The following is a 23476-nucleotide window of genomic DNA, read 5'->3' as shown; positions in this document are numbered from 1 at the left end:
AGGCCTGCAGGCCTCAACAACTACAACAGGGATTCACTGTGGACGAGCAGCAGCTCTGGCTCTGCCCCTCCCTCCCCCATGTGTGCTGAAGCCCTGCTCTTGTGAAATAGTCTAACAGTGGAAGCTAGGCACGAAGGAACAAACAAGGGAACATCACCTACTAACAGCTGCTAAGCACAGAAGTGAGAGTGAGCAGGGCAACGGTAGCTGGGGTACTGGTGCTGTGGCAGCCAGCGATTCCCTGGGGAAGTGGCAAGAAGGGGCCAGTTGTAAGGGTGCCAGGAAGGCTGATTCCTAGCAGAAGGAACAGCTAGAAGAAAGGACCATGGCGGGGCAGGAAGACACATGCCGGAGCTTAGTGGGTAAAAGGAAAGAGTCTTCATTTACCGAAGCTGTCAGGAGAGGCCTTTGTGGTCTGAAGCAGGGAAATCATACAACTGATTTCGGCTATAAAAAGACCATTCTGATGGCCACATAGAGAAAGGACTAGAGTAGATGTGAGTGCAGACAGGCCAGATGGGCATCCGTGGAAGGAGGCCCCCCCCCCCCTTTCAGGTGGCATCAGACCACGTGACTTTTTCCTGATACGTGGTTTTCACACACACGCCCTGTCGTTTTCCATGGTTCAACTTTGAATATCTATCTAACAACTATTTGGCGGAACAGTTCCTCAGATCCCCAGCCACCCTTTTCTGCCCCTCTCCACAGAAGTCGGGCAGGGCTGCTGTTCTTCTACATTCTCCAACTTGAACACATGCACATATGTTTCCCTCTACCTCTTAACACTAAGTCAGTGTGTGCAAAAAGTGTTCCCTACCTTGTCCTTTTCCTTCCACGTTTCTCAGAGAAACTTTGATGCCAATCCCTTGTTTATAGGGAGTTATAGGGAGTATACACACTGTAGGTAGCCCACAGGAGGCAGGAGCCCTGAGCTGCTGTCATTACAAGCCCTCTGTGGTTCAGAACCTTCTTTAAAGGTCACCTGGCCACTGACTTGAGTATGTGTACACATCTGTGTGAAACACCTCAATGACCTAAGGATGCAGTGCATTCCACACTCGATAGCTGTGCTCCCAGGAGACCCCAGCTGCTCAGGACATCAGAACCCTGGAAAGACGGAAAGGAAGATGAGATACAAGGCAGACTTTCAGTTTCCAGAAGCAGAGAGAATTTTAATGCTAACATAGCCATTCAGAATTACTTTTGTGTTTTTGTTTAAATTGTTTTACCGTTATTAAAAAGGTGATGTGCAGAGGGGTTACAATTACATATGTCAGGTTAAAAAGTACATTTCTTTTTGGACAGTATCACCCCTTCTCTTGCTCTCTCCTAGTTTTTCCCTCCTGTCCCCACCCCCAAGTTGTGTAGTTCATTTTCAACAGTGTCCACAGGATCACGGCTGCATTTGTTCAGCTTCTGTTCCTCTGTTTCTGTGTACTTTTGTTTTTCATTGGATGTGAGTGTAATAGAATGCTTTTTATCTTTTTTTCTCTTAGCCAACCTCCATGCGAGCTATCCGTGCTAGATACGATCCTTACCTACAGACAAGACACCGGATAGAACAGGTAAATTTTGAAAAAGCTTTTCCAATTTTTAAAAATGTTATTTTATTTTACTTTTTTGTTGCACTGGGTTTTAAGCTCAGGGCCTTGTATTTGTCAAGTAGTCGCTTTTGCCTCTGAGCCATGCCCCCTGTCACTCCTTCATAATTTTTTAATATTTATTTGAAGGAGAGAGGCTATTCTGCAATTCCTGGTGTGGGCAAAACCTCTACTTGTTAGAAATTGTGCTATTTTCTGTTCTCTTTAAGGATTTTATGTTTTCTAAGAAGAATCAGTTTTGAAAGTGTAGGGAAGTTGTTAGACAGGAGGTGATAGCCTTGAACTCTGCTTCTCTTAACTTGGCTTTCCATGTGCTGGGGTTACAGGTGTGCGCTACATCCTGCCTCCGTACTTAAACACTAATTTTCTGAGCTCTTTTTTTTGGCCAGTCCTGGGGCTTGAACTCAGGGCCTGAGCACTGTCCCTGGCTTCTTTATTGTTCAAGGCTAGCACTCTGCCACTGAGCCACAGCGCCACTTCTGGCCTTTTCTATATATGTGGGTGGTGCTGAGGAATTGAACCTAGGGCTTTATGTATACGAGGCAAGCACTCTTGCCACTAGGCCATATTCCCAGCCCTTAAACACTAATTTTCTTCTTTCCTACAGCTCAGAATGTTTAATTGCTTCTCATTTTTAGAATTCACTTGTAAAGCATTGCAATATAACATTTGAAATGTTACAGTACTCCCTAAGAGTAGTTGCCTGCACTTTCCTGATGTGAATGGGTTTGTGTTTCTTTCAGTTAAAACAGCTTGGTCACAGTGTGGACAAAGTGGAGTTTATTGTGATGGGTGGAACGTTTATGGCTCTTCCAGAAGAATATAGAGATTATTTTATTCGGAGTTTACACGATGCTTTATCGGGACATACTTCCAACAACATTTATGAGGCAGTCAAGTAAGAAATCCTCCTTTTATCTCACTGCTGGTGATTGTCACACCCTCCGCCGGGGGCAGCCTGTGAACTCCTGTGTACAACATGTGCATTCTGACTTCTCATGCTCTCTCCTGTACACCATGGGCATTCTTCTCATGCTCTCTGGATTGTGGGAGATATTGTCCTCACTGGAATAATGCTTTAAAAACAAATGCATATGATCTGTTGGTGTATTTGTATTCTCAGATAGAGAAGTTCAAGGTGAGCTTCCCATGCTAGGACTTGTTTTGATTGGGCTAGCTGAATTGTCAACCCATCCAAGAAAAAGACTGGGCACTCTTTATCTGAAACATTATTAGCTCTAAAATCAGCAAGGCCAGTGACTGGTATTTCCAGCTTAATTTATTAGTAATGAACACTTACTATTAAGTAATTTGTGTTTACAAATGGGCTCTGTCTTTATCTGTTTTGTGCTACTGTTACCAAATACCTGCCTCTGGGCAATTTGTAATGAATAGAAACCCCTTGTCCTCCCATCTGGAGGCTGGCACATCAGTATCAAGGCACCCGTGTCTGGTGAGGACCTTGCTACATCTCCTTGGCCCAACCCAAGTGCAGCAGGGGGTCCTTGACTTTCCTGAGATAAAAGTGTCATCCCACCCAGACAGCGGGGACCTGGAGGCCTAGTCACTCGCCAGAGGCCCCCATCCATCCCAGTGAGTTAATCTCAACATGGGGTTAGGAAGAGGCAGACATTTTAACCATACCAGGAACATTCCCTCACTTGGAATTCCAACTGACAGAATGGAAGAGAAGGATGACTTGTTGGCTCCCTCCCATATCAGATTTTCTCAGCACGGTGCTTACTTATGGGTTTTCATATAAAGTTCAGTGCTTTAAGAGGTGAAAGTCTCTAAATAGTTACTGTTTTCAGCAGTGTCAGGACCACCCAGATAGTAACTTCCGTGTTTTGTTTCTTATTTATCAAATGTTGCCTGCGCTCTCAGCAGGCACTGCAGTGGCGCAGGCGCTGGAAGAACACGGTAAACGAAGCAGAAACAGACAGTAATGGAAGTAGACCGGAAGTCGACGGTTGGGTTGGGAAGGATAGGGGTTTGGGGGGTGGGGGGGAGGGCTGGAGGATACAGAGTTGTCAGCTAGACCTCCACCAAGATAACAGGAGGCCCTGAGTAGGAAAGCTTCCACCCCAGTGAGCAAGGGAGAGGGGCCAGGTCACGCACACTTCTGGGGAGTCCAAGTTTTGTCTGCCATCCAGTGGTTGGCAGAAGAGTGGCGTTGAGCGGGTGCGCCCCGTGACCTGGTTATCAGTATTGTCTGTTGGCAACTGTGATTGCTGGGCTGGAGATGGGGACATGGGGGTGCCGTGTTCCTGCCCCCCTCTGTTGCTTTGCATTGGGTTTGTGAAGACGAAGAGAAGAGAGGGGCCTTTTCAGAAGTTTAAGTGTCCATGGCAGCCCAAGGGGCCGGTGTGAAGCACTTGGCTGTGGGGAGAGCAATGACCTTTGTTTGATTGGCAAGGTAATGTGAGGTAAATTTGAACCAACTCAGACTTTGGGCCGTGTCACCTAGTAGTCTCCAGGGGCTTTAGTGATAGAGTGAGATGCTGTCTGTTTCTATCACTCACTCAAAAACTTGATCATTCATAAAATAAGTCGTGTTTGTAAAATGCTGAAGTCTTTAAATGATGTAATGATGTAATCCAGCTCATTCCTCTGATACCAAGAAATCGATTGCTCAGATAAAATGCATTGGAGGAAACAAAATTAGTTGAAAGCCTCTTGACATTGGAATAGCAGCAATAACTCAGAAGGTGCATTCAGCTCTGAAACCAGTCTTTCCTCCCCTGTGTATGTACTTAGATGCTCCTCGCTTCTCGTGTGGGCCGATTCACAGATTGAATGAAATTGAGCTATAAATACCATGAATGGGTGCAGGCTTCTCATGTGGGCCTATTCACAGATTGAATGGAATTGAGCTATAAATCCCGTGAATGGAATTGAGCTATAAATCCCGTGAACGGGTGCCTCCTTCATAAAAGTCCGGGCCCCTGGGTGACAGGAGCCTGGCAGTCTGAGGCCTGCCAGATGAAGTTGTAGGGTCCAGCTCCCTTGACAGTTTCATCAGTGGAAATGTCTGACAATTCTGCTTTATTCTTAGCATGAGAATTTTATTTGTGCAGAAGTACCTTCGTGCCTAGTGATTTCTTTTAAGTCATCTCTTGGAGTGAAAATGGGGCTTGGGGTTTTATTTTAACTCTGTAGCCTCAGATCATGTGTGTCCCGAAGCCCTTGGAAGCCTCTTCCAGTAATGAACGAGGCGAAGGCAGCCTTGTTTCAATTTCTGTTCTTGATTTTGCCTCAAGAGGGCAACAAACACTTTGCTCTCAGATAACAATTAATATGTGACTTGAGTTTTCATTGCAACAAATCTTATGAATGGCTCCTGGGCAGTGATAAGAATACAATTCGGGTGCCATAAAGCAGTCTCTAACGCTCACTGGTCTCCCAGCCCACACGCGCATCTTACTCACTTTGAGTCTCTGTACTTTTATGAGACCATATAGAGAGAACCCCGCTTGTGTGTTCTCACTTGCTCTATGGAAGATTTTTTTACTACAGACTCCCTCTAGTAGAATCGTTATTTGTTACCAGGGACACCATACCATTTGAAGAAACAGTAGCTGGGATTTGAGCTGGAGACAGAGTTTCAGATGTTGGGTCATCGTGAGATAACAGATGATCTGGTACTGTGCTCTCTTCAGGATTGGTGGCTCAGCCTTGCTGCTCTCTGTTAGAACGCAGGGAGGGGGCGTTCCTCCAGGGGCTCCCCAACGGGCCCACTGTACACCTTGGGGTTATCTTACTACAAATGGGTACTAGTTGTTTTGTTGACGTAGATGTCAGAACTTTTCTTAGCTTAGTAGATTTTTATTTAAAGATAATTTTAAGCTAGATTAAAAATTACATAGTGACAGGTGAGTCTGCAAATTTAAGGGTAGGAGTCTTTGTTCCAGCGGAGGTCATGCTCTCCCACTGACTCGGGTGTCCCGGCTTTGTTTTCCTTTGCCCCACTCGATTAAAAGTTTGTTAATTTAAAAGATTGGGGCTAGGGTAAAGAAAAATCCCAGCAAGGTGAGCCTGGTTGCTATTTGTGGCAAGTTATCGAGAAATAGGCATAGCCTGTGGGCGGAAAATTGGAAAGAGAGCCGAGAGCCCTTCAAGGACAGAGCAGGTATGCTCTGTGAGGGCCCATTGAACCAAGCCCAGCGCTCCTCAGTTATCACTATGGGCCCGACCGAGCCTCTTCAGCAGTCTCTGAAGAGCCACAATTACTGGTGACTGTCATCCTGGAGAAATCATCGCTCTGGAGAGGAAAGGCCCATCAGTGGAATCTGAGTCACCCATTCGCCAGAATGCAAATGCTGCCTGATAACTCAGAACAACCTTTTAAAGGAGTTTTATTCCTTTTTAATCAGCTCTGCCCAGGAGCAGTTTTACATTCAATCTTTAGTGCTCCTCGGCTGTCTTCACAAGATGCAATTTAAAATGGTAGTTACCCATCAAGAAGTGAGTGAGTCACGCTCTCTCCCTGTGGAATTCTTAATTCATTTCAGCTCCTTCCATCGGTTGCTTTAAACCCTCCAACTGTGTCCTTACATGTCTTGGAAAAGCTGGAGTGTTAGGTTGTGCTAGCTAGGTACCAAGCCCTGAAGACAGTTGTGTAGACTTGCTGAGTGATGACAGAAGCAAACAACCTAGGAAGGCCTGAAAGTGACCAGCTACCTCCTGCCTTGCATTTCTGGACTTTGGCTCTGATCTTTTCCTGCCCTTCACCTTGTATACTAGGCACGTCCTTCCTTAGCTACCCTGATTTCATAGATGGTAGTTAGGGTTTTTGTTGTTGTTGTTGTTGTAATAGTACTTGTGCTTTAACTCAGGGCCTGAGTGTTATCCCTTGGCGTTTGTGCTGTAAGGCTGGTGCTCTACCACTTGAGCCACACTTCCATTTCTAACTTGCTGGTTAATTGGAGATTAACAGTCTTTTGGACTCTTCTGCCCACTCTGACTTTGAACTAGAATCCTGAGTAGCTAGGATTAAAGATGTGATAGGTAGGGTTCTTAACATATGCTGGCCAATCTAGGTTATAGCCTTAGTCATCTTGAAAGACATAGTTTTTGATGGAAACATAAAGTTTCCCAGTGAGCCACACACATAGCTATCGCCTGATTCTACAGTACTGGCATAATCACCTCTGTCCTTCCACTGCCCAGTCATTCATCTTTGTTTTGTAATAAGTTTGTGTATTTCAGAATAAGTTCAGTACAGTCTCACAATCCCCCTCCTCCCCCATGCCCAGATACTTGGTCATGCACATTAGCTGGTGTTCGCTGTTTGGTGTTTTGGGTTTCTTTTTCTCGTGAAGTATACTCGCATATGGTGAAATAACACAGATCTGAAGTGTTCCATTGATTAATATTGACAGACACAAATACCTATGTAAAAAAGCCCTCTTAAGGTCCAGAACATTACCATCATTCCAGAAGGTTGCTTTCACCCTTCCCTAGAAACCCTCATCTGCACCTCCCAGAGGCAGCCATTCTTCTAATCTTCTTTTCTCTCCACCATGGATGCTTTGCCTTTAACCTCGTGCAGATGGCATCATCAACCATCTAGTCTTTTGTGTTAGACTTCCTTTACTGGCCATAGTATTTTGAGATTCATCAGTGTGATTGGGTGTTTGAGTAGTTGCTAACTTAGGAGTGCCCAGGAGTATGCCGCTTTGTGCACGGAGCTCCACAGTTTATCCATTCTTCTCTCGCGGGACACTGAGGCTCACTTCCACTTCATAGCTGCTGTTAGTAGAACTTCAGAGGACATTCTTGCAAACATTTCTTTGTGGCTATCTGTACTTTTTTCTTCTCGGTAGTAACTGAAGTAGAATTTGCTTAGTTTGTTTTGTAACTGCCAGCCATTTTCCAAAAGTTATTTTACCATTTGTGAGCATGTTCACAGTTGGTGGTTCTGCATCTTAACCAATATAATGGTGTCGGCATTCTTTTTAATTTTAGTCATTCTAGTGGGTATATGATGGTATCTTCTTGTATTTTTAATTTGCATTTTCCTGAGGATTGATGATGTTAAGCATTTTAGTGCATAATTGTCCTATTTGAATATAGGACAATTCCTTTGTGTAATGCTTGTTAAAATTGTTTTTTCCCATTTTAAAATTTGGTTGTTATGATCTGGATGCCCAGTCCTTTATCAGATTAGTATTTTGCATGTATGAAAACCTGGTCTGTACCTTGAACTATTCATCATATTAGTGATATCTTGGAGCAAAATCAATAAGGTCTGATTTAGTTGTTTCTTTATGTATTGTCTCTAATAAATGATTACATACTCCTACCGCACAAAGATATCCTCCTGCTGTGCTCTGGTTATGGTTTTAGCTTCCATATTTAAGTTTATGATCCATCGTAAATTAATTTTATGTATGATATGAGGGAGTTAAGATTTCTTTTTTCATGCATGGATAGCTAATTGCTTCAACAGCACTTCTTTAAAAACTTTCCCATTTTGGGGGCTGGGGATATGGCCTAGTGGCAAGAGTGCTTGCCTCGTATACATGAGGCTCTGGGTTCGATTCCCCAGCACCACATATACAGAAAATGGCCAGAAGGGGCGCTGTGGCTCAAGTGGCAGAGTGCTAGCCTTGAGCAAGAAGAAGCCAGGGACAGCGCTCAGGCCCCGGGTCCAAGGCCCAGGACTGGCCAAAAACAAAAAACAAAAAATCTTTCCCATTTGGATTATATAAGATCTTTGTTTAAAAATCAAAAGACTGAGCTGGGCGTTGGTGGCTCATGCCTATAATCCTAGCTACTCTGCAGGCTGAGATCTGGGAGCTTGTGGTTTGAAGCTATCCTGAGCAGAAAAGTCCATCTCCAATTAACCAGCAAAAAGCCAAGCTGGAGGAGCTATATGTACTAGTTGTAAATATAAAAGCTGAGTAATCACCAGACCCCTGAGTTCAAGCTCTAGCTCTGGTACCAAGAGAAAAATTAAAAAACAAGCTAAAGAACTGTATAAATCTGGGCTGGCTCCCTTCTCTTCCATTGATGTTTTATGTGTTTCAGTCTATACTGGGCATTACAATTTAATTACTGCAGCTTTTTAGTAGATACCAAACTCAGGTAATATTAGTTTTCTTACTTTGTTGGTTTTTCAGGCTTACTTTGGCTAGTCTAGGATTCTTTACAAAATTTAGAATCTTTTGGCCAATTTATATTCATTTATTTATTTATTTATTTATTTATTTATTGAACATAAATTTTTTTACAAGGTGTTGTGCAAAGAGGGTGCAGTTACATAGTAGGGCAGTGTGTACATTTCTTGTGATATCTTACAACCTGTTTTTCCATCCCTTGTCTAGGTCAGGTAGACACATATGCAATATACAATGTATCAAGCACATATACAGTGTTCACAGACTTGGTCTCTACTGTCTCTCCATCTCCCTTTGTTAACAGTCATATATCAGGGAGATCATGCCCCTTTGTTTTCTGTGTTCTAGGCTTGTCTCACTCAACATTATTAGTTCGAGTTCTGACCATTTCCCTGCGAATAACAATATTTCACCATTCCTAATCGCTATGTAGTATTCCATTGTGTATAAGTACCATATTTTTTGGATCCATTCGTCTGTGGAGGGGCATCTGGGTTGTTTCCATATTTTGGCTATTGTGAATTGTGCCGCGATAAACATGGAAGTACAAATGTCTTTTTGATATCTTGGGGTTTGCTGTTTAGGATAGATGCCTAGGAGTGGTATGGCTGGGTCATAGGGTAGGTCTATATTGAGCTTTTTGAGAAACCTCCATACTGTTCTCCAAAGTGGTTGTACTAATTTGCACTCCCACCAACAATGGAGAAGGGTTCCTCTTTCCCCACAGCCCCTCCAGCATTTGTTGTTTCCTGAGTTCAGAGTATAGGCCATTCTAACTGGGGTGAGGTGGTATCTCAGGGTTGTTTTTATTTGCATTTCCTTTACTAGCAGGGATGTTGAGCATTTCCTCATGTGTTTCTTTGCCATTTTTATATCTTCTCTTGTGAAGTCTCTCTTTAGCTCTTTTTCCCATTTCCTAATAGGTTTATTGGGCTTGGCGGGGCTTAGTTTTTTGAGTTCTCTGTAGATGACAGATATCAGGCCTTTGTCTGTTGCTGTGCTGGTAAATATCCTTTCCCATATCGTTGGCTGTCTTTCTATTTTGGTGGCTATGACCTTAGCTGTGCAGAAACTTTTTAATTTGTAGTAGTCCCATTTGTTGAGTCTTTCCCCTATTTGTTGTGCCCCTGGGACTCTATTCAGGAAATTCCTTCCTGTGCCTATAAGTTCTAGCGTCTTTCCTACTCTGTCCTTCAGTAGTTTCAAGGATTCAGGTCTGATGTTGAGGTCCTTGATCCATTTTGAGTTGATCTTGGTGCATGGTGATAGGCTTGGGTCTACTTTGAGTTTTCTGCATATGGCTGCCCAGTTCTCCCAGCACCAGTAGTTGAAGAGGCTGTGTTTATTCCATTGTATGTCTTTAGCTCCTTTGTCGAATATCAGTTGGCTGTAAGAGTGCGGTTTTATTTTTGGGTCTTCAATTCTAATCCACTGGTCTTCCGATCTGTTTTTATACCAATACCATGCTGTTTTTGTTATGATGGCCTTGTAGTAGAGCTTGAAATCTGGTATTGTGATACCTCCTGCACTATTTTTTTTGCCTAGAATTGCTTTGGCTATTCTAGGTTTTTTGCTGTTCCATATGAATTTATGGATTGGTTTCTCTATTTCAGTGAAGAATGTGGCTGGGATTTTGATAGGTATTGCATTGAATTTGTATAACAATTTGGGCAATATGGCCATTTTCACTATATTGATTCTGCCTACCCATGAGCACAGGAGGTCTTTCCATCTCCTTGTGTCTTCTTTGATTTCCCTTATTAGATTTTTGTAGTTTTCATTGAATAGGTCCGTCACGTCCTTGGTTAAGTTGATCCCTAGGTACTTTATTCTTTTTTTGGCTACTGTAAATGGAATTGTTTCCATAATTTCATTTTCTGTTTGTCTATTGCTGGTGTACAGAAAAGCTGCTGACTTTTGTGGATTGATTTTGTATCCTGCTACTTTATGGCCAATTTATATTAAATAGTGAGTCAACATTATGCTTGTGTTGAAAACAGAATGCTTTGGAGTGAGTTGACAACGCACTGAGTATCCCAGTCATGCGCATAGTCCATCTCCTTGTTTTAATTAAGTCTTCGTTACCTTCCCTTAACCATCTTCAGTGCAGACATTTTGTAAGCTTTCTATAAAACTTCTCAGATGTTTCTCTGTTTGTTGGTACTATAGAGTTTCATTTTTAAAATTTCATTTCCAACTATTTGGTAACTAATATTTTAACTATATATGTATATACATAGTTAAATTTTGTATGTTAACCATGTAAGACTGTTAAATTTTTAGAGCTAATACTTGTGAGGCTTGTTTTTGTGGCTATTGGGATTTCCATCCTAGTTCCGTGGCTCACAGACGTGGTGCGTTTTCCTTTTTCTTTGGGATCTGTGCCCCTCTCCCTTGACCTCACTGCAGAGGCCTGGGCGGGCCTTGAGTCCAGAGGTCGTGTGTATGATGGGAGTGGCTGTTTCTTCCCACTGAAATACTTAACATTTCAGCACTACCCGCAGCATTGTTGGTAAGGTGTTTGTGGACGCCTTCGTGAGATTTAAGGAGGTTCTTGAGGGGTTTTAGTTCTTTTAGAAAGGCTCTCTCGTTGAGGCCCCCAGCTCGGAATCTTCCTCCTTTGGACTGCCAAACTCACAGTGTGAGTCGCCAAACTCAGCTTGAGTGTGTTTTCTCATGAGGGATTTTATCACATAATTTTCCTCCCTACTTGTGATATAATGGATCTCTTCTTCTTCATCATCTTCGTCTTCCTCTTCCTCCTCCTCCTCCTCCTCCTCCTACTCCTCCTCCTCCTCCTCTTCCTCCTCTTCCTCTTCCCCCTCCTCCTTCCTCCTCCTTCCTCCTTCTTCTTCCTTCTTCCTCTTTCTCCTCCTCCTCCTCTTCCTCTTCTTCTTCTTGGGTTTTTTTTTTTTTTTTTTTGCCAGTCTTGGGTCTTGAACTCTCAGGACCTGGGTGTTGTCCCTGAACTTCTTTTACTCAATACTAGTGTTCTACCACTTGAGCCACAGTTCTACGTCCATCTTTTTTTTTTTTAATTTATTGGAGAAGAGAGTCTCACAGACTTTCCTCCCCAGGCTAGCTTTGAACCCTAATCAATCCCCAGACCTCAGCTTCCTGAGTCATTTTGATTAATTTTTAAGTGTGTAACCTTGTATTCTTAGGGCAAACCCTAATGGGTCATAATGCGTCATCTTTTCTATCAGCTCTAGATTTTCATAGTTTTTCTTTCTGTTGATTTCTAGTTTTATTCCACTGTGGTGTGATAAAATACAAGGTGTTGTTAAGACTTGCTTCATGGCCTGGACATGTGCATGAGTCCCCTTCTCAGCCAGTCATTGGGCATGGTGATTCACACTTGATATTCTAGCTACCTAGACTCCTCTGAGATCAGGAAGGTTCAAGGTTAGCCCAAGGAAAAAATACCTTGAGCTTCCATTTCAGTAGAAGAAGCTGGGTATGCTGGTGTGCATCTATCATTCCAGCAATGGCAAGAATCAAATGTAAGAGGCTCTTGGTCCAGATGCATACCCAGGCAGGAAGCAAGAGCCTATGTCAAAGTGCTGGAGGAGCGACTCGAACTTAGCAAGCATGGCCCTGAGTTCTAAATAAAGACCTGCTTTATGACCTAAAACATGATCTCTTTTTGAGAATATTCCATGGGCTGCTGGGAAGAACATATATTCTGCGGTAGTTGGTGGAATATTCTGTAGATGTTTTTCAAGTCAAGTCCATGTGGTCATTAGTATTGTTTAATTCTGAAGTTTTTTTGTTACTGTTTTGGAGAGAGAGGTCTAGATGAGCTGTCTGGTGAAAAAGGGTAGTGCAGTCCCACTGTTACTGTCTTGGGGTCCCTGTAAAGTTCAGTAGTGCTTGTTTTTATGAAATTGTGCGAATGTTTAGTGATTGCATGTCTACAGTTTCACATTTTGAAGGATCATTCCCATTATCAATATAAAGAGACCTTCTTTGTCTCTCTTGAGTAATTTTGATTTGAAACTCCTCTGTCAGATGTGAATGTGGCTCTTCCTGCTTACTTTCGTGTTCCATTTGCTTGGAAGATCTTTTTCTGTCTTTTCGCCCTACACTTGTGTTCCTTGCCAAGAAGTATGTTCTTTGTAGGCAGCAAATAGTGGTTGTTGAGTTGTTTTGTGTGTTTTTTAAATTCCAATCTACAGTCTGTACCTTTAAATTGGACAGCTGAGGGCATTAATACTTTCCACTTACTATTGCTAGGTTCTAATGTATTCTGTCGCTTCATTCTTTTTATTCCACTATTATCTAAATAGTGGGGTTTGAATTCAGTGCTTCATGCTTGCTTTTTACCATGTCTGTAGTCCTTTTCGATGCAGTTATTTTGAAGGAAGGTCTTATTTTTTCCTAGGCTTGTCTGAACCGCAGTCCTCTTCCCTGATTCCCACTGTACCTGGGGTGACAAGTCGGTGTTACTCAGCTAGTTGGTGGCTGAGATGGCATCTTTTGAACTGTTTTCCCAAGACTAGGCTTGACTCCCATTCCTCCTGATCTCAGCCTCCCAGTTAGCTGGGATGGCAGACATGAACCACTCACCGCCCCTGGCTTGTTTTGCTGATTATATAATTGGGCGACATGACATGGCTTTTGTTTGCTTGTAACTCCTAGATAATTGGCATATCTCTTCCCCATCCCTGATTCCTACCCCTAACTATAAAAAATAAAAATAAGGGGGAAAAAACTGGGAAAAAAAAAACTACGTTATTGGCTTAGTTACACTTCCCAGAGAACATTAGCATCTTTAATAGTTGGTACTGTTCTTGTTGGTATATAAAAAATGATAGAATTTAGCATCTCCCTGAATAGGTGGATTGTCTAGGCTTAAGATGAACCCCTTAGTACCGCAAGAAAATGAACAGCGGAACTGGAATCAGCAGACTCAGGTACTAGCCCTGACTTTGTCTCTGAGAAACATGTTCAGGTCCTGTGTGGCCAGGAACCGGAGAAGTTTACGGCCCCAGAAAGGCATGGGACTTGACCTCGGGACTGAAAGAGCCACACTACTGAATAGCTGGATGGCTGTGAGAATTGTGCAGGCTATAAACTGTCAGCCCAGATTAATTAAAGCCCCGTATGCATATATTTGCATGTTAAAGAACAATTCTATTATCGCTTTTCATCTCTGTTAAATGAAGCAGCAGGTTTAATGTGATATAGAGGGCACATAAAGCATTAAAAAAATTCCTCCAAAAGTGCCTACAGAAACATGACCTTATGCTTTATTGTTTCTGTTTTCCAAATTTGATAAGTTCTACTTAACTGCTTTTCAGGTGAAAATACATTCTGGAAAGAAATCTAAAATACTGACTCAAAAACTTATTATTTTTTCTCCTTCCTCTGCTTCTTGCAAAAGGTAATGACTTGTCATCTTGTCTCCGCTTTTGAAGTGGAGTAAAATACTGTGTTTAAGAACAGCGTTTGCCTCTGTGGCCTCATCTATGTTCTGGTGTACCAGAGACCTTATCTTCCCCGCAGCCTCCTCCACGGGGCGGGGGGGGGGGGGTGAGGGGGGTCTGAATGCTGTGCCGCAGAAGCATTAGCCTAGGACTGTGTGCCCTTTCCCTGCACAGATTGCTTCTCTGGAACTGCCTGCCCTCTAGGGTTTTCCCCATGATGCAAGTCACCGCCATGTAGCCGGCTTGCCCGCTGGTGCCTCATACCTAGAATCCTAGCTAAGATCTAAGGATCGAAACCTGCCCAGGTGGGTTAACCACTACAAAGCCAGAAGTAGAGCTGTGACTCAAAGAGGAGAGCACCTGCCTTGAGTGAGAAACCTAAAAGATAGCACCAAGGGCCCTGAGTTTAAGCCCCAGTACCCTCCCTCTCCCCCCCCCCCCCATAATAAGTAAATAAAAGCAGTGATGGGGCTGTGCTGTGAGCCATGTTGAACGGAAGTCTCGCGTCCCGGGCTGAGTTGTCTGCGCCATGTGGCACATGGCACATAGCAAGGATTTTAAAGTTAGGTGGCCCCGGCTTCACATCCTGACTCCGGTCCTGTTAGCTCTGTGCCCTTAAGCTGTGCATTCCCTTCCAACTTGAGTGTCCTCACCCAAAGTGAGGATGACAGGACGTGCCTCCTAGGTCTCCCCTGTGGGCAGAGAGTAAGTGATTCTGCCAGGGTGAGTGCCTGTCTCCCCGTGTCCCCAGCGCCTGAGCTGACTTGGAGGAGACCCCATTCTCCTTGAAGCAGCCTCCCCTGTGGGTCCGTGGCTTCTGTGTTCCTCGGGCTGGCCTTCAGCCAGGACCTAAGTCCCGTGGGGCGTTCACTATTGTGATATGCAGTTTTTGGTGAATGACAAACATTTCCTAATTTTGTAAATTACTGATCGATTTAATAGGCTCCTGTGTGAAGATTTTTGTGCCTATAGAAGACATTTCCTCTAAATTATTCTTGGGATCATTATCTATCCTCTTTTTCTTTTACTTAAAATGACTCTAAAATACAGAGTGGGAAATAAATACAGCAGATGGTTTTTTACTTGCATGAAAAATGGTTGCTAGGAATTGAAAAATAGGTTTTCACAGTTGCAATCACTGTTTTCAAGGAGATTGCGGTTGCAGCCTACAGCATGAGGATAATAACGATAATGATAATAACATTACGATATGCAGGTTCAGCCGTGTCGGTCCTGTGAAGGGTAGGTACTGTTATTATTGTCATTTCCAGATAAAAGGAGCTAAAGCAAGAGAGGTTAATAGCATTGGCGTTTGCATACTAAGGGAATAGCAGAGGCAGGATTTGAACTGGGACAGTCTGGATCCAGCCCACACACCATACCACTTACTGTCTGGGAGGACTTAGAGAAGGCGAATGACCCAGAAGGTGGCAGGTTGGCTATGTTTAGATCTGCTCCACAGGTATTCCGAGAGAAGCCTCACGAAGTGTATTGGAATTACTATTGAGACCAGACCAGATTATTGCATGAAGCGGCACCTAAGTGACATGCTCACCTACGGCTGCACGCGGCTGGAGATCGGGGTGCAGAGTGTCTATGAAGACGTGGCCAGGGACACCAACAGGTAAGCAAAGACCCTACACAAGCCTTGCCCTCTCCCGGTGGCTTTCTCAGCATCCATGCGCATCCTGTCCTCCTACAGCCAGTCCAGGAGAAGAGAGTTAGGATTCTGCCATCCTCTCCCCCACCCAGGTAATACTAGAATTTGAACTCAGGACCTGGTGCTTACCAAACAAGTGCTCTACCTCTTGAGTTGTACCCCAAGTCCTTTTCACTTCAGGTATTTTCCAACTAGAGTCTCCTTTATGCAAGTGCTCCGGGACCACCACCATCCATGGTTTGTGCTTCCCCAAGTAGCCGGGATGACAGGTGCACACTACCAGGCCAGTTTTTTATATTGGTTAAGATGGGATTTCGTGAACTTTTTGCCCAAACTGGCCTCAGACCACCATCCTCCCAATCTGCCTCCTAGGTAGCTAGGATTACTGTGAGCCTCTGTGCTCGCCTCAGAATCCCCCCTTCTGCAGGACTTCCTTCTGTCCATCCCCACTTCCATTCATTTTCTGTCTTTCCCTAAAGGACCCTTTTCTGGCCACCTGTTAATACATTCATCCCATTCCCTGTCCTCACCCAGCCTCTTCCTGTAGGAGGCTGGAGGTGCCAAAGGCCAGTGGTGTAAAGTACGAGAGAAGGCCAGCAAAAATGTGGTGGATGGGAGGGTCTTGGCAGGAGAGGTGGACGCCAGGTTACCCGGACATCCAGTCAGGCTTGCTTTCTGTAGGAGCATGACTCGAAAGCTGCGTTGAGGGTCTCTGCACAGGGACCAGGGCTTCTACCTTCTCCCCGCACGGTCCTGCGCCCCCAGGACCTCCCTTCTTCTCTCTTCCCATACTTCCTGTTTTAAAGGAAAGCAGATGTGTAGGAAGCCACAGCTTGTGTGTGGTGCTGAGCACTTGGTTCTTGTGTAACCTGGGTATTTACATCAGTGAGCTTGTTCTGACTGAGATGCAGAACCAAATAATCTTAGTATTACTTGAGTATAACACACACACACATCCACAACTGTAGCAAGTACATAAGGGAATTTCTGAGAAAAATCAGTAAAACCATTTCCTTCTGCCCTCCTCAGAGGTGAATTAGGAAGAGTGGCTTTCCCAGACTTGGGTTTCCTCAGCCAATGACTGGGCTCAGAGATAGTCTCCCTCCACCCACCCCCTCGTGATAACTTCCTTGTCCGTGTACTTGCGTGACATGTGCTGAATTTTCCTTTTCCCAGGGGCCACACGGTGAAGGCAGTATGTGAATCGTTCCAACTGGCCAAGGACTGTGGGTTCAAAGTTGTGGCTCATATGATGCCTGACCTGCCGAACGTGGGACTAGAACGAGACATTGAGCAGTTCATAGTAAGTGCTGCCTTAAACCAGTTCATTGACACTGCCACTCACCACCTGCTTCTTACAGCCTCTCTGTTCTTGTGGTTTGCTGTTGAGTTCCTCTATTATTAAAGCAACGCATCCTCTTTATAGAGTGTTAGAAACCTAATAAGCACAGGCTGGGAATATGGCCTAGGAGCAAGAGTGCCTGCCTTGTATACATGAAGCCCTGGGTTCGATTCCCCAGCACCACATATATAGAAAACGGCCAGAAGTGGCGCTGTGGCTCAAGTGACAGAGTGCTAGCCTTGAGTAAAAAGAAGCCAGGGACAGTGCTCAGGCCCTGAGTCCAAGGCCCAGGACTGGCAAAAAAAAAGAAACCTAATAAGCAGAAGTCACCCCCACATCAAGTTTGGTAGGTGGTGTGTAAAGTAATTGGCTGTTGGCGCACAGGTAGCAGAGCGCAGCTGGCAGGCCGGCTCTTGCATGTCGTCAGCCCTTCTCCTCACCAGGCCGGCCTGTGTGCCTAGAATTGTGGCATTCAGAAGCTCTCCAGTTTCTCCTGGCAATGGATCTTCCCATCGGCCTACGAAGAAGGAAGGGATATTTTAGTTCTGTGTCTGTCTCCCCTCCTGCCTGGCCCCTGGGCCTTCTGATCCGGGAGCCTTTCTGGGCCTCTGGGATGACCGAGATGGCCTTCCGTCAGTATCTCTCCTTTCCCAGTTTTCCTCACTGGCAAAGTCTTTTCCCAGGCGTCAGCCGTTTTCTGGTTCCAAAGAATTTGTCCCCCGCTTGCCTGCTCTGTTCTCTTTGTTCTTCTAATTTTTTACACCCTTTAAAAGTTCTTTCCTGTTATTTTATTGTGATTTGGGAGGAAAATGAAGGAAACAAATTTTAATTGTCTGAACCAGTTCAGACTTTTATTCTTACAAGAAGAGTCTTATCAGTCCACATTTATTCTGGAAGCAGAAATACTTTCCTGAACTCTCATGTTCAAATGTGGATTCAGACTCCGGAGAGCTCCTTGCAGGCAGCTAGCACATTAACTAAAGATCTGATGAATCCTTAAAACAGAAATGTTTCAGGGAAAGCCACAGGACAATGATCTCTAAGACCACATGATGCCCAAAGAATACAGCGTTTTAAACACTTTAACAAGTCAGTGAGATCGGCCACTCTGCAGCTACATTTCTTTGAAAAGCAAGTTAAACAATAGACAGCTTTGCAAGAATAATGTAGCAAAAGATTTTTTAAAAACGTTTTTTGCATTTCCTGAGCTAGAGTGTTGCTGGAGGGGTAGATGTCTATGCATGGGGGCAGGGGTGTCCCAGGGGGCTCTGTGAGCCCCCTCCCCCTCCATCAGAAAGTACAATGCACGGGGCTGGGGATATAGCCTAGTGGCAAGAGTGCCTGCCTCGGTATACCCGAGGCCCTAGGTTCGATTCCCCAGCACCACATATACAGAAAATGGCCAGAAGCGGCGCTGTGGCTCAAGTGGCAGAGTGCTAGCCTTGAGCGGGAAGAAGCCAGGGACAGTGCTTAGGCCCTGAGTCCAAGGCCCAGGACTGGCCAAAAAAAAAAAAAAAAGAAAGTACAATGCAAAACCAAGACGAAAGGAGATCAAAGTCACGGGAAGGACAGTGCCTCCCGCGGGTCTTCTCGCTGCAGCCCAGATAAAGAAGTAAGGCAGCCAGCAGGGACTACGTTGGACAAAAAATGACTGTGCCAAAAGTAGATGAGGTAGATGCATTGCTTACTGTCCAGATAACAAATGGACAGTGTGTGTCTCAGGTGAGAAATGCCACCAGTTGGCCTGAAAACAAAATTGTCACCTCTAGGGATCAACAACCCATTTCTGAGAAGGTCCAGATAGAAATACTGTAGGTTTTCTTTGGTTGTCAGGTTGTTATTCTTTTTTTTTTTTTTCTTGGCAGGGGGAGGGTATCTTTCACAAGTTTTTTTTTTTTGTTTTTTGTTTTTTGGCCAGTCCTGGGCCTTGGACTCAGGGCCTGAGCACTGTCCCTGGCACTTGAGCCACAGCGCCGCTTCTGGCCGTTTTCTGTATATGTGGTGCTGGGGAATCGAACCTAGGGCCTCGTGTATCCGAGGCAGGCACTCTTGCCACTAGGCTATATCCCCAGCCCTTTCACAAGTTTTAAAAAGTTGAAGTAAATATATTCTATTACTAAAGGAGGATGAAATAGTTCAGGGAGTACTTGAAGGTCGGGAATGACCCCCTGAAGAAGAGCGAGAAGCTGTGGGCTGGAAGTTAACTAGATGGAGGAAACTCAGCGGACTCCCCAGAGGAACAGGCGGAAGGGCAATGTGGTGCACGCGCCCCATGAGATCGCGTGGGGAAGGCCTCTGGTCTGGCATGCAGGTGCTCTGCTCTGAGGAGCTCTAGGAACAGGGGGTTTGCATCCTCTCATGTACCCGCCTTTTGACAAAAAGAAAGGACGCCCGGGGTCTGCTGGGGGTGTGGGCGGCGCCAGCCCAGGACTGAGACCGCCGTGGGTAGAAGACCTCACGCAGGAGCGGCTTTCTGTTTCCCACTTACAGGAGTTTTTTGAGAACCCTGCTTTTCGTCCCGATGGTTTGAAACTCTACCCTACCCTGGTGATTCGTGGAACGGGGCTGTACGAGCTCTGGAAATCAGGAAGATACAAGAGTTACTCGCCCAGTGACCTGATCGAGCTGGTGGCTCGCATCCTCGCCCTCGTGCCTCCGTGGACGCGAGTGTACCGAGTGCAGAGGTAGTGTGTTGTCTTTCATCCCCTAAATAACGGGTGACCAGTTCATCATTTGTTTAGTTTCTAATGGGAACAGCCTGATTTTTGTTGTAAGGTTTCCGCCGATGCTTCATTGTTACAAATACAAGACCAAAAGTGCCTGGAAAATAAAATCAGCCACTGAGGTTATTAGTACTCCACTGTACATAAAAAGTATGTTTCTAATTATAGAAAACTGGATACTGAAAACAGAATTGTCAGCTCCTTAAAGAAAGTTTTAAGTCAGTGGCCTAATCTAGGATCCACATTGCCTATATAATAATCTCTTTCTAAAAATTTACCAAAAACTCCTCAGGATCTATTCAGTAGAGAAGTCAGCTGTTAAAATCATTGCTTTGTCCTTCTTCCCTGTCAATTTCCATTTCCCCTTTCCTTCCTTCCTCCGAGCGTGGGAGACAGGTGAGGGGGAGCAATGTGGTCCTCCTGCAGGGAGGCGGGGAACTGCAGGGCCCCAGAGAGTCTGCAGCGTCGCTCGCGTGAGCCGACCGGGGTTGCTGAGCCTGGAGTGTGGCGAGCAGGGCACCGGCTCCTGTGCAGTGCTGACCTGGGGCAGAGGCTGGGTCCACAGGGTGTAGACATCTCTTCAGGAGCTGGAGGGGAGGGGAAGAGACAGCACAGCTCACTGCTGACTTCCAGGGCTGACCTCGTCAGTAGATATAGTAAGGTGACCAGGTGCCAGGCTGGTTCATCTAAGAAGGCAGCTATCACTGGGGGAGCAGGGGACACTGGAGTAGGCAGCTAACACTGGGGGAGTGGGGGACACTGGATTGACTGCTGGGACTTTTGGAACAGAAGGTAACTGATAAACTCGTGATTCTCGCCACCTTCCCCCTTTCTCCATCCCTGGCCCTTCACCTGTGGAATAGTGAGTTCCGCACTCAGGGCAGTTTGCTTGCTTCCTCAGTAGCTAATCCTCTCACAGACAAGTTGGCAATCAAGATGAACCATCGTGGTTTCTAAGTACTGTCCCCACTAGAAAGAATAATGTTGGGTTTTTTTGGAGGGATGGCTCATTGCAGGTTTCATACAGGGAAAGTAAACCTGACTGTAGCCTTCTGTCCCAGTAAATCAGAACACGTTCAAGAGAAGGCCAAGAGAGTTTAGTTGAAGGGCTCCTTTTGGCCCAGCGTGGGACATTTCAGCATGAAACTAAATCACATTAGCAGATTGTAGCCAACTGAATATAATAAGAATCTGTGAGTCCACACTGGTAATCATAATTAGATCAGCATTGTAAGAATGAGAAGAACATAACATCAAGTCTTAATTATTGGCAGATTTCATATTTGCAAATTTGCCTACTTGAAAAATTAGTGACTCACGATAAATACTTATGACCCATTTGCCACAAATCATCCTCGGACTTGTGCAGAGCAGTGAACGTCGCATCACCCCGTGCTCAGCTGAGGCCGGACAAGGTGACCTCAGCTCACCCCGCCCTCAGCCGAGGCCGGGCAAGATGGCCTCAGTGTCCTTTCTCAGTCTATTTAGTGCTGTATTTCTTATTTAAATTTTGATTCCATTTGTTGGGGATTCGCTCTTTGGAATGGCCCTAAACACGGTGCTGGAGTGCTGTGATGTGCGCCTCGAGGAGAAAATGTGTGTGTTAGCTCCCCTTCCCTGAGCTAGCAGGAGATAGGCCTTTTGGCGTTGAATAAGTTGAGCATGATGAATCGATAATGTATGTTAAATCAGCACGAAACACACGTGTAAAACAAGGCTATGTACTAATAGTCACCAAAAGCCATGCCAGAGGCTCATGGGAACCCAGCTCTGTACTTTCCACAGGAACAGTGGCTCAGGGTTCACTACTTCAGACTTTGAGAACGTAATCACCTACCAAGTAGTTACTAACCTAGTAACGTAAGTAGCCTTGACTACGTAGTCGAGGAGTACCTCTTTATAACAGAGTAATAACTAGGAAGCGGGAAAGAATCGCTTGATGGGGAGGAGCCCGTCGGCTGGTGCGGGGAACACTGTCAGAGTGTGGAGTGCAGTCACCTGCCGTCTGCTAGGGTTCTGTTCTTCAGCCATAGTCCCTCGTCAGATCTAATACGGGGCAACAGCATAGACACCCAGACAGAGGGACATTCTGAAAAGAGACTGCCGTCATGTTTGAAAGTGTCAGAATCGAGGTAGTTCCATGTTGAAGGAGAGAGACTAAAGAAACAAATACAGTACGGGGTTCTAACATGGGCCCTTTCACTGTGAAAGATTTCATTGGGACACTGGTGAAACTAGAAAGGAGTTGAGGATTAGACAGTAGGAATCCCCCATGTTAATCTTCTAGTTTTGATGACAGTTCTGTGGTTGAATAAAAATATCCTTGTAGAAAACAGTGTATTCCATCAGCGTTGGCCAGGAATTCACAACTTGGTTTCACATGGTTCTGGAAAAAAGTTACTTGTACTTTTCCTGTGACTTTGTGATTACTTTAGAAATATACATGGAAACGGTAGGAAATAAGGAGGCGACGGAACCCAGAGAGGAATGAAATAGGCCATTTCCTTGCACTACTGCAGAACCGTGACGGGAACCGTGAAACCGCATCTCCCCAGCACAGCGTGGCTGCCGCTGTCACAGAACGGAGGCCGCGTTCAGCTCAGAGAACCACAGTCTTACCACACGCAGAAAGTGGGGTCCCATAGGCAGCCAAGCCGAGGGCCCACACTCCCCCCCTTAGCACGGGCCCTGAGACACTGAGGCAGCAGTGAGCACGGGCGTCTGTGCACTTCATTCTGGCCTCTGGCCGGCCCCCCACGCGGAGGGCGAGGCCGCAGAGCTCACAGCCTCCCGGAGGAGGGGCGGTGAGCAGCTGCCAGCTGGAGGCTTTCGCCCCGACTCTGCTGCTTCCCAACGCAGCGGGTGGATTAGCGCTCAACAGGCTCCTGTAAAGTAAGGTCATGGTGCCGTCTGCTAGTGGGGGGCTCCTCGCGTCCGGAGCGAGCACAAGGACAAAGTTGTGCCTCCAGAGGACGGTGACTCAGTTCCGCGCTCCGCCATGCCGGCCTTCCCTGCCCTGGGACTGCTGGTGTACCTAACTATGAAGAGGATTGTTGGCTAGATATCCAGGCAGTGCTTTCTATTTCATTTTCACATTTTTCATAATCCTACTTATACAAGTATGCTTCCATTCAAATTCATGGGTTTTTTTTTTCTTTTAGTATAATTTAACTGTGGAGCAGTGTTATATTATTCGCTGGTTTGCATGGGTATTGCTGAACTCTTGCTGTGTCTGCGTGGATAAGAAGTCTGGTTTTTATAGAAGGAGTCTGATTCTCGTATTTTGCTACTGGCACGTTTTCTTTGTGTATACATTTGGCCCTCTGTGCATATGGGTCCTGAATGCAGGACTCGGCCGACCTCCCACCCAAACCGCACGCGCACTGAACGTGTAGATTTCCTGTTGTCGTTTCCGGCACCATACTGTGTAACCACCGTCTGCACAGGCCTGACATCGCGTCAGGTGCTGAGTCATGTAGAGAGAGCCGGCTTGCCGGCTTGATGGGAGGAGAGGGTGTGCCTGTATCTCTCGCACCGTTGACGTAAGGGACTGGAGAGGCTGCACATTTTGGTACTGAAAAGAACCCAGTCCCGCATGGA

The 23476-nt window shown here is 45.4% G+C and overlaps 1 protein-coding gene across 1 annotated transcript in view; it reads left to right on the top strand.

The window, feature by feature from the left end:
• Positions 1 to 23476, top strand: part of Elp3 (elongator acetyltransferase complex subunit 3) — a 49379-nt gene that overhangs the window by 5429 nt on the left and 20474 nt on the right. The window contains exons 6-10 of the mRNA XM_048330377.1: positions 1497 to 1565; positions 2345 to 2499; positions 15614 to 15775; positions 16988 to 17114; positions 19644 to 19837. Coding sequence (XP_048186334.1) covers positions 1497 to 1565; positions 2345 to 2499; positions 15614 to 15775; positions 16988 to 17114; positions 19644 to 19837 — 707 coding nt within the window. The remainder of the gene's footprint in view (positions 1 to 1496; positions 1566 to 2344; positions 2500 to 15613; positions 15776 to 16987; positions 17115 to 19643; positions 19838 to 23476) is intronic.

This window comes from Perognathus longimembris, chromosome 21 (genome assembly GCF_023159225.1).
Source record: "Perognathus longimembris pacificus isolate PPM17 chromosome 21, ASM2315922v1, whole genome shotgun sequence".
Taxonomy (NCBI): Eukaryota; Metazoa; Chordata; class Mammalia; order Rodentia; family Heteromyidae; genus Perognathus; species Perognathus longimembris.
Note: the sequence above shows the minus strand (reverse complement) of the source record. Positions and strands in the feature narration are given on the sequence as shown.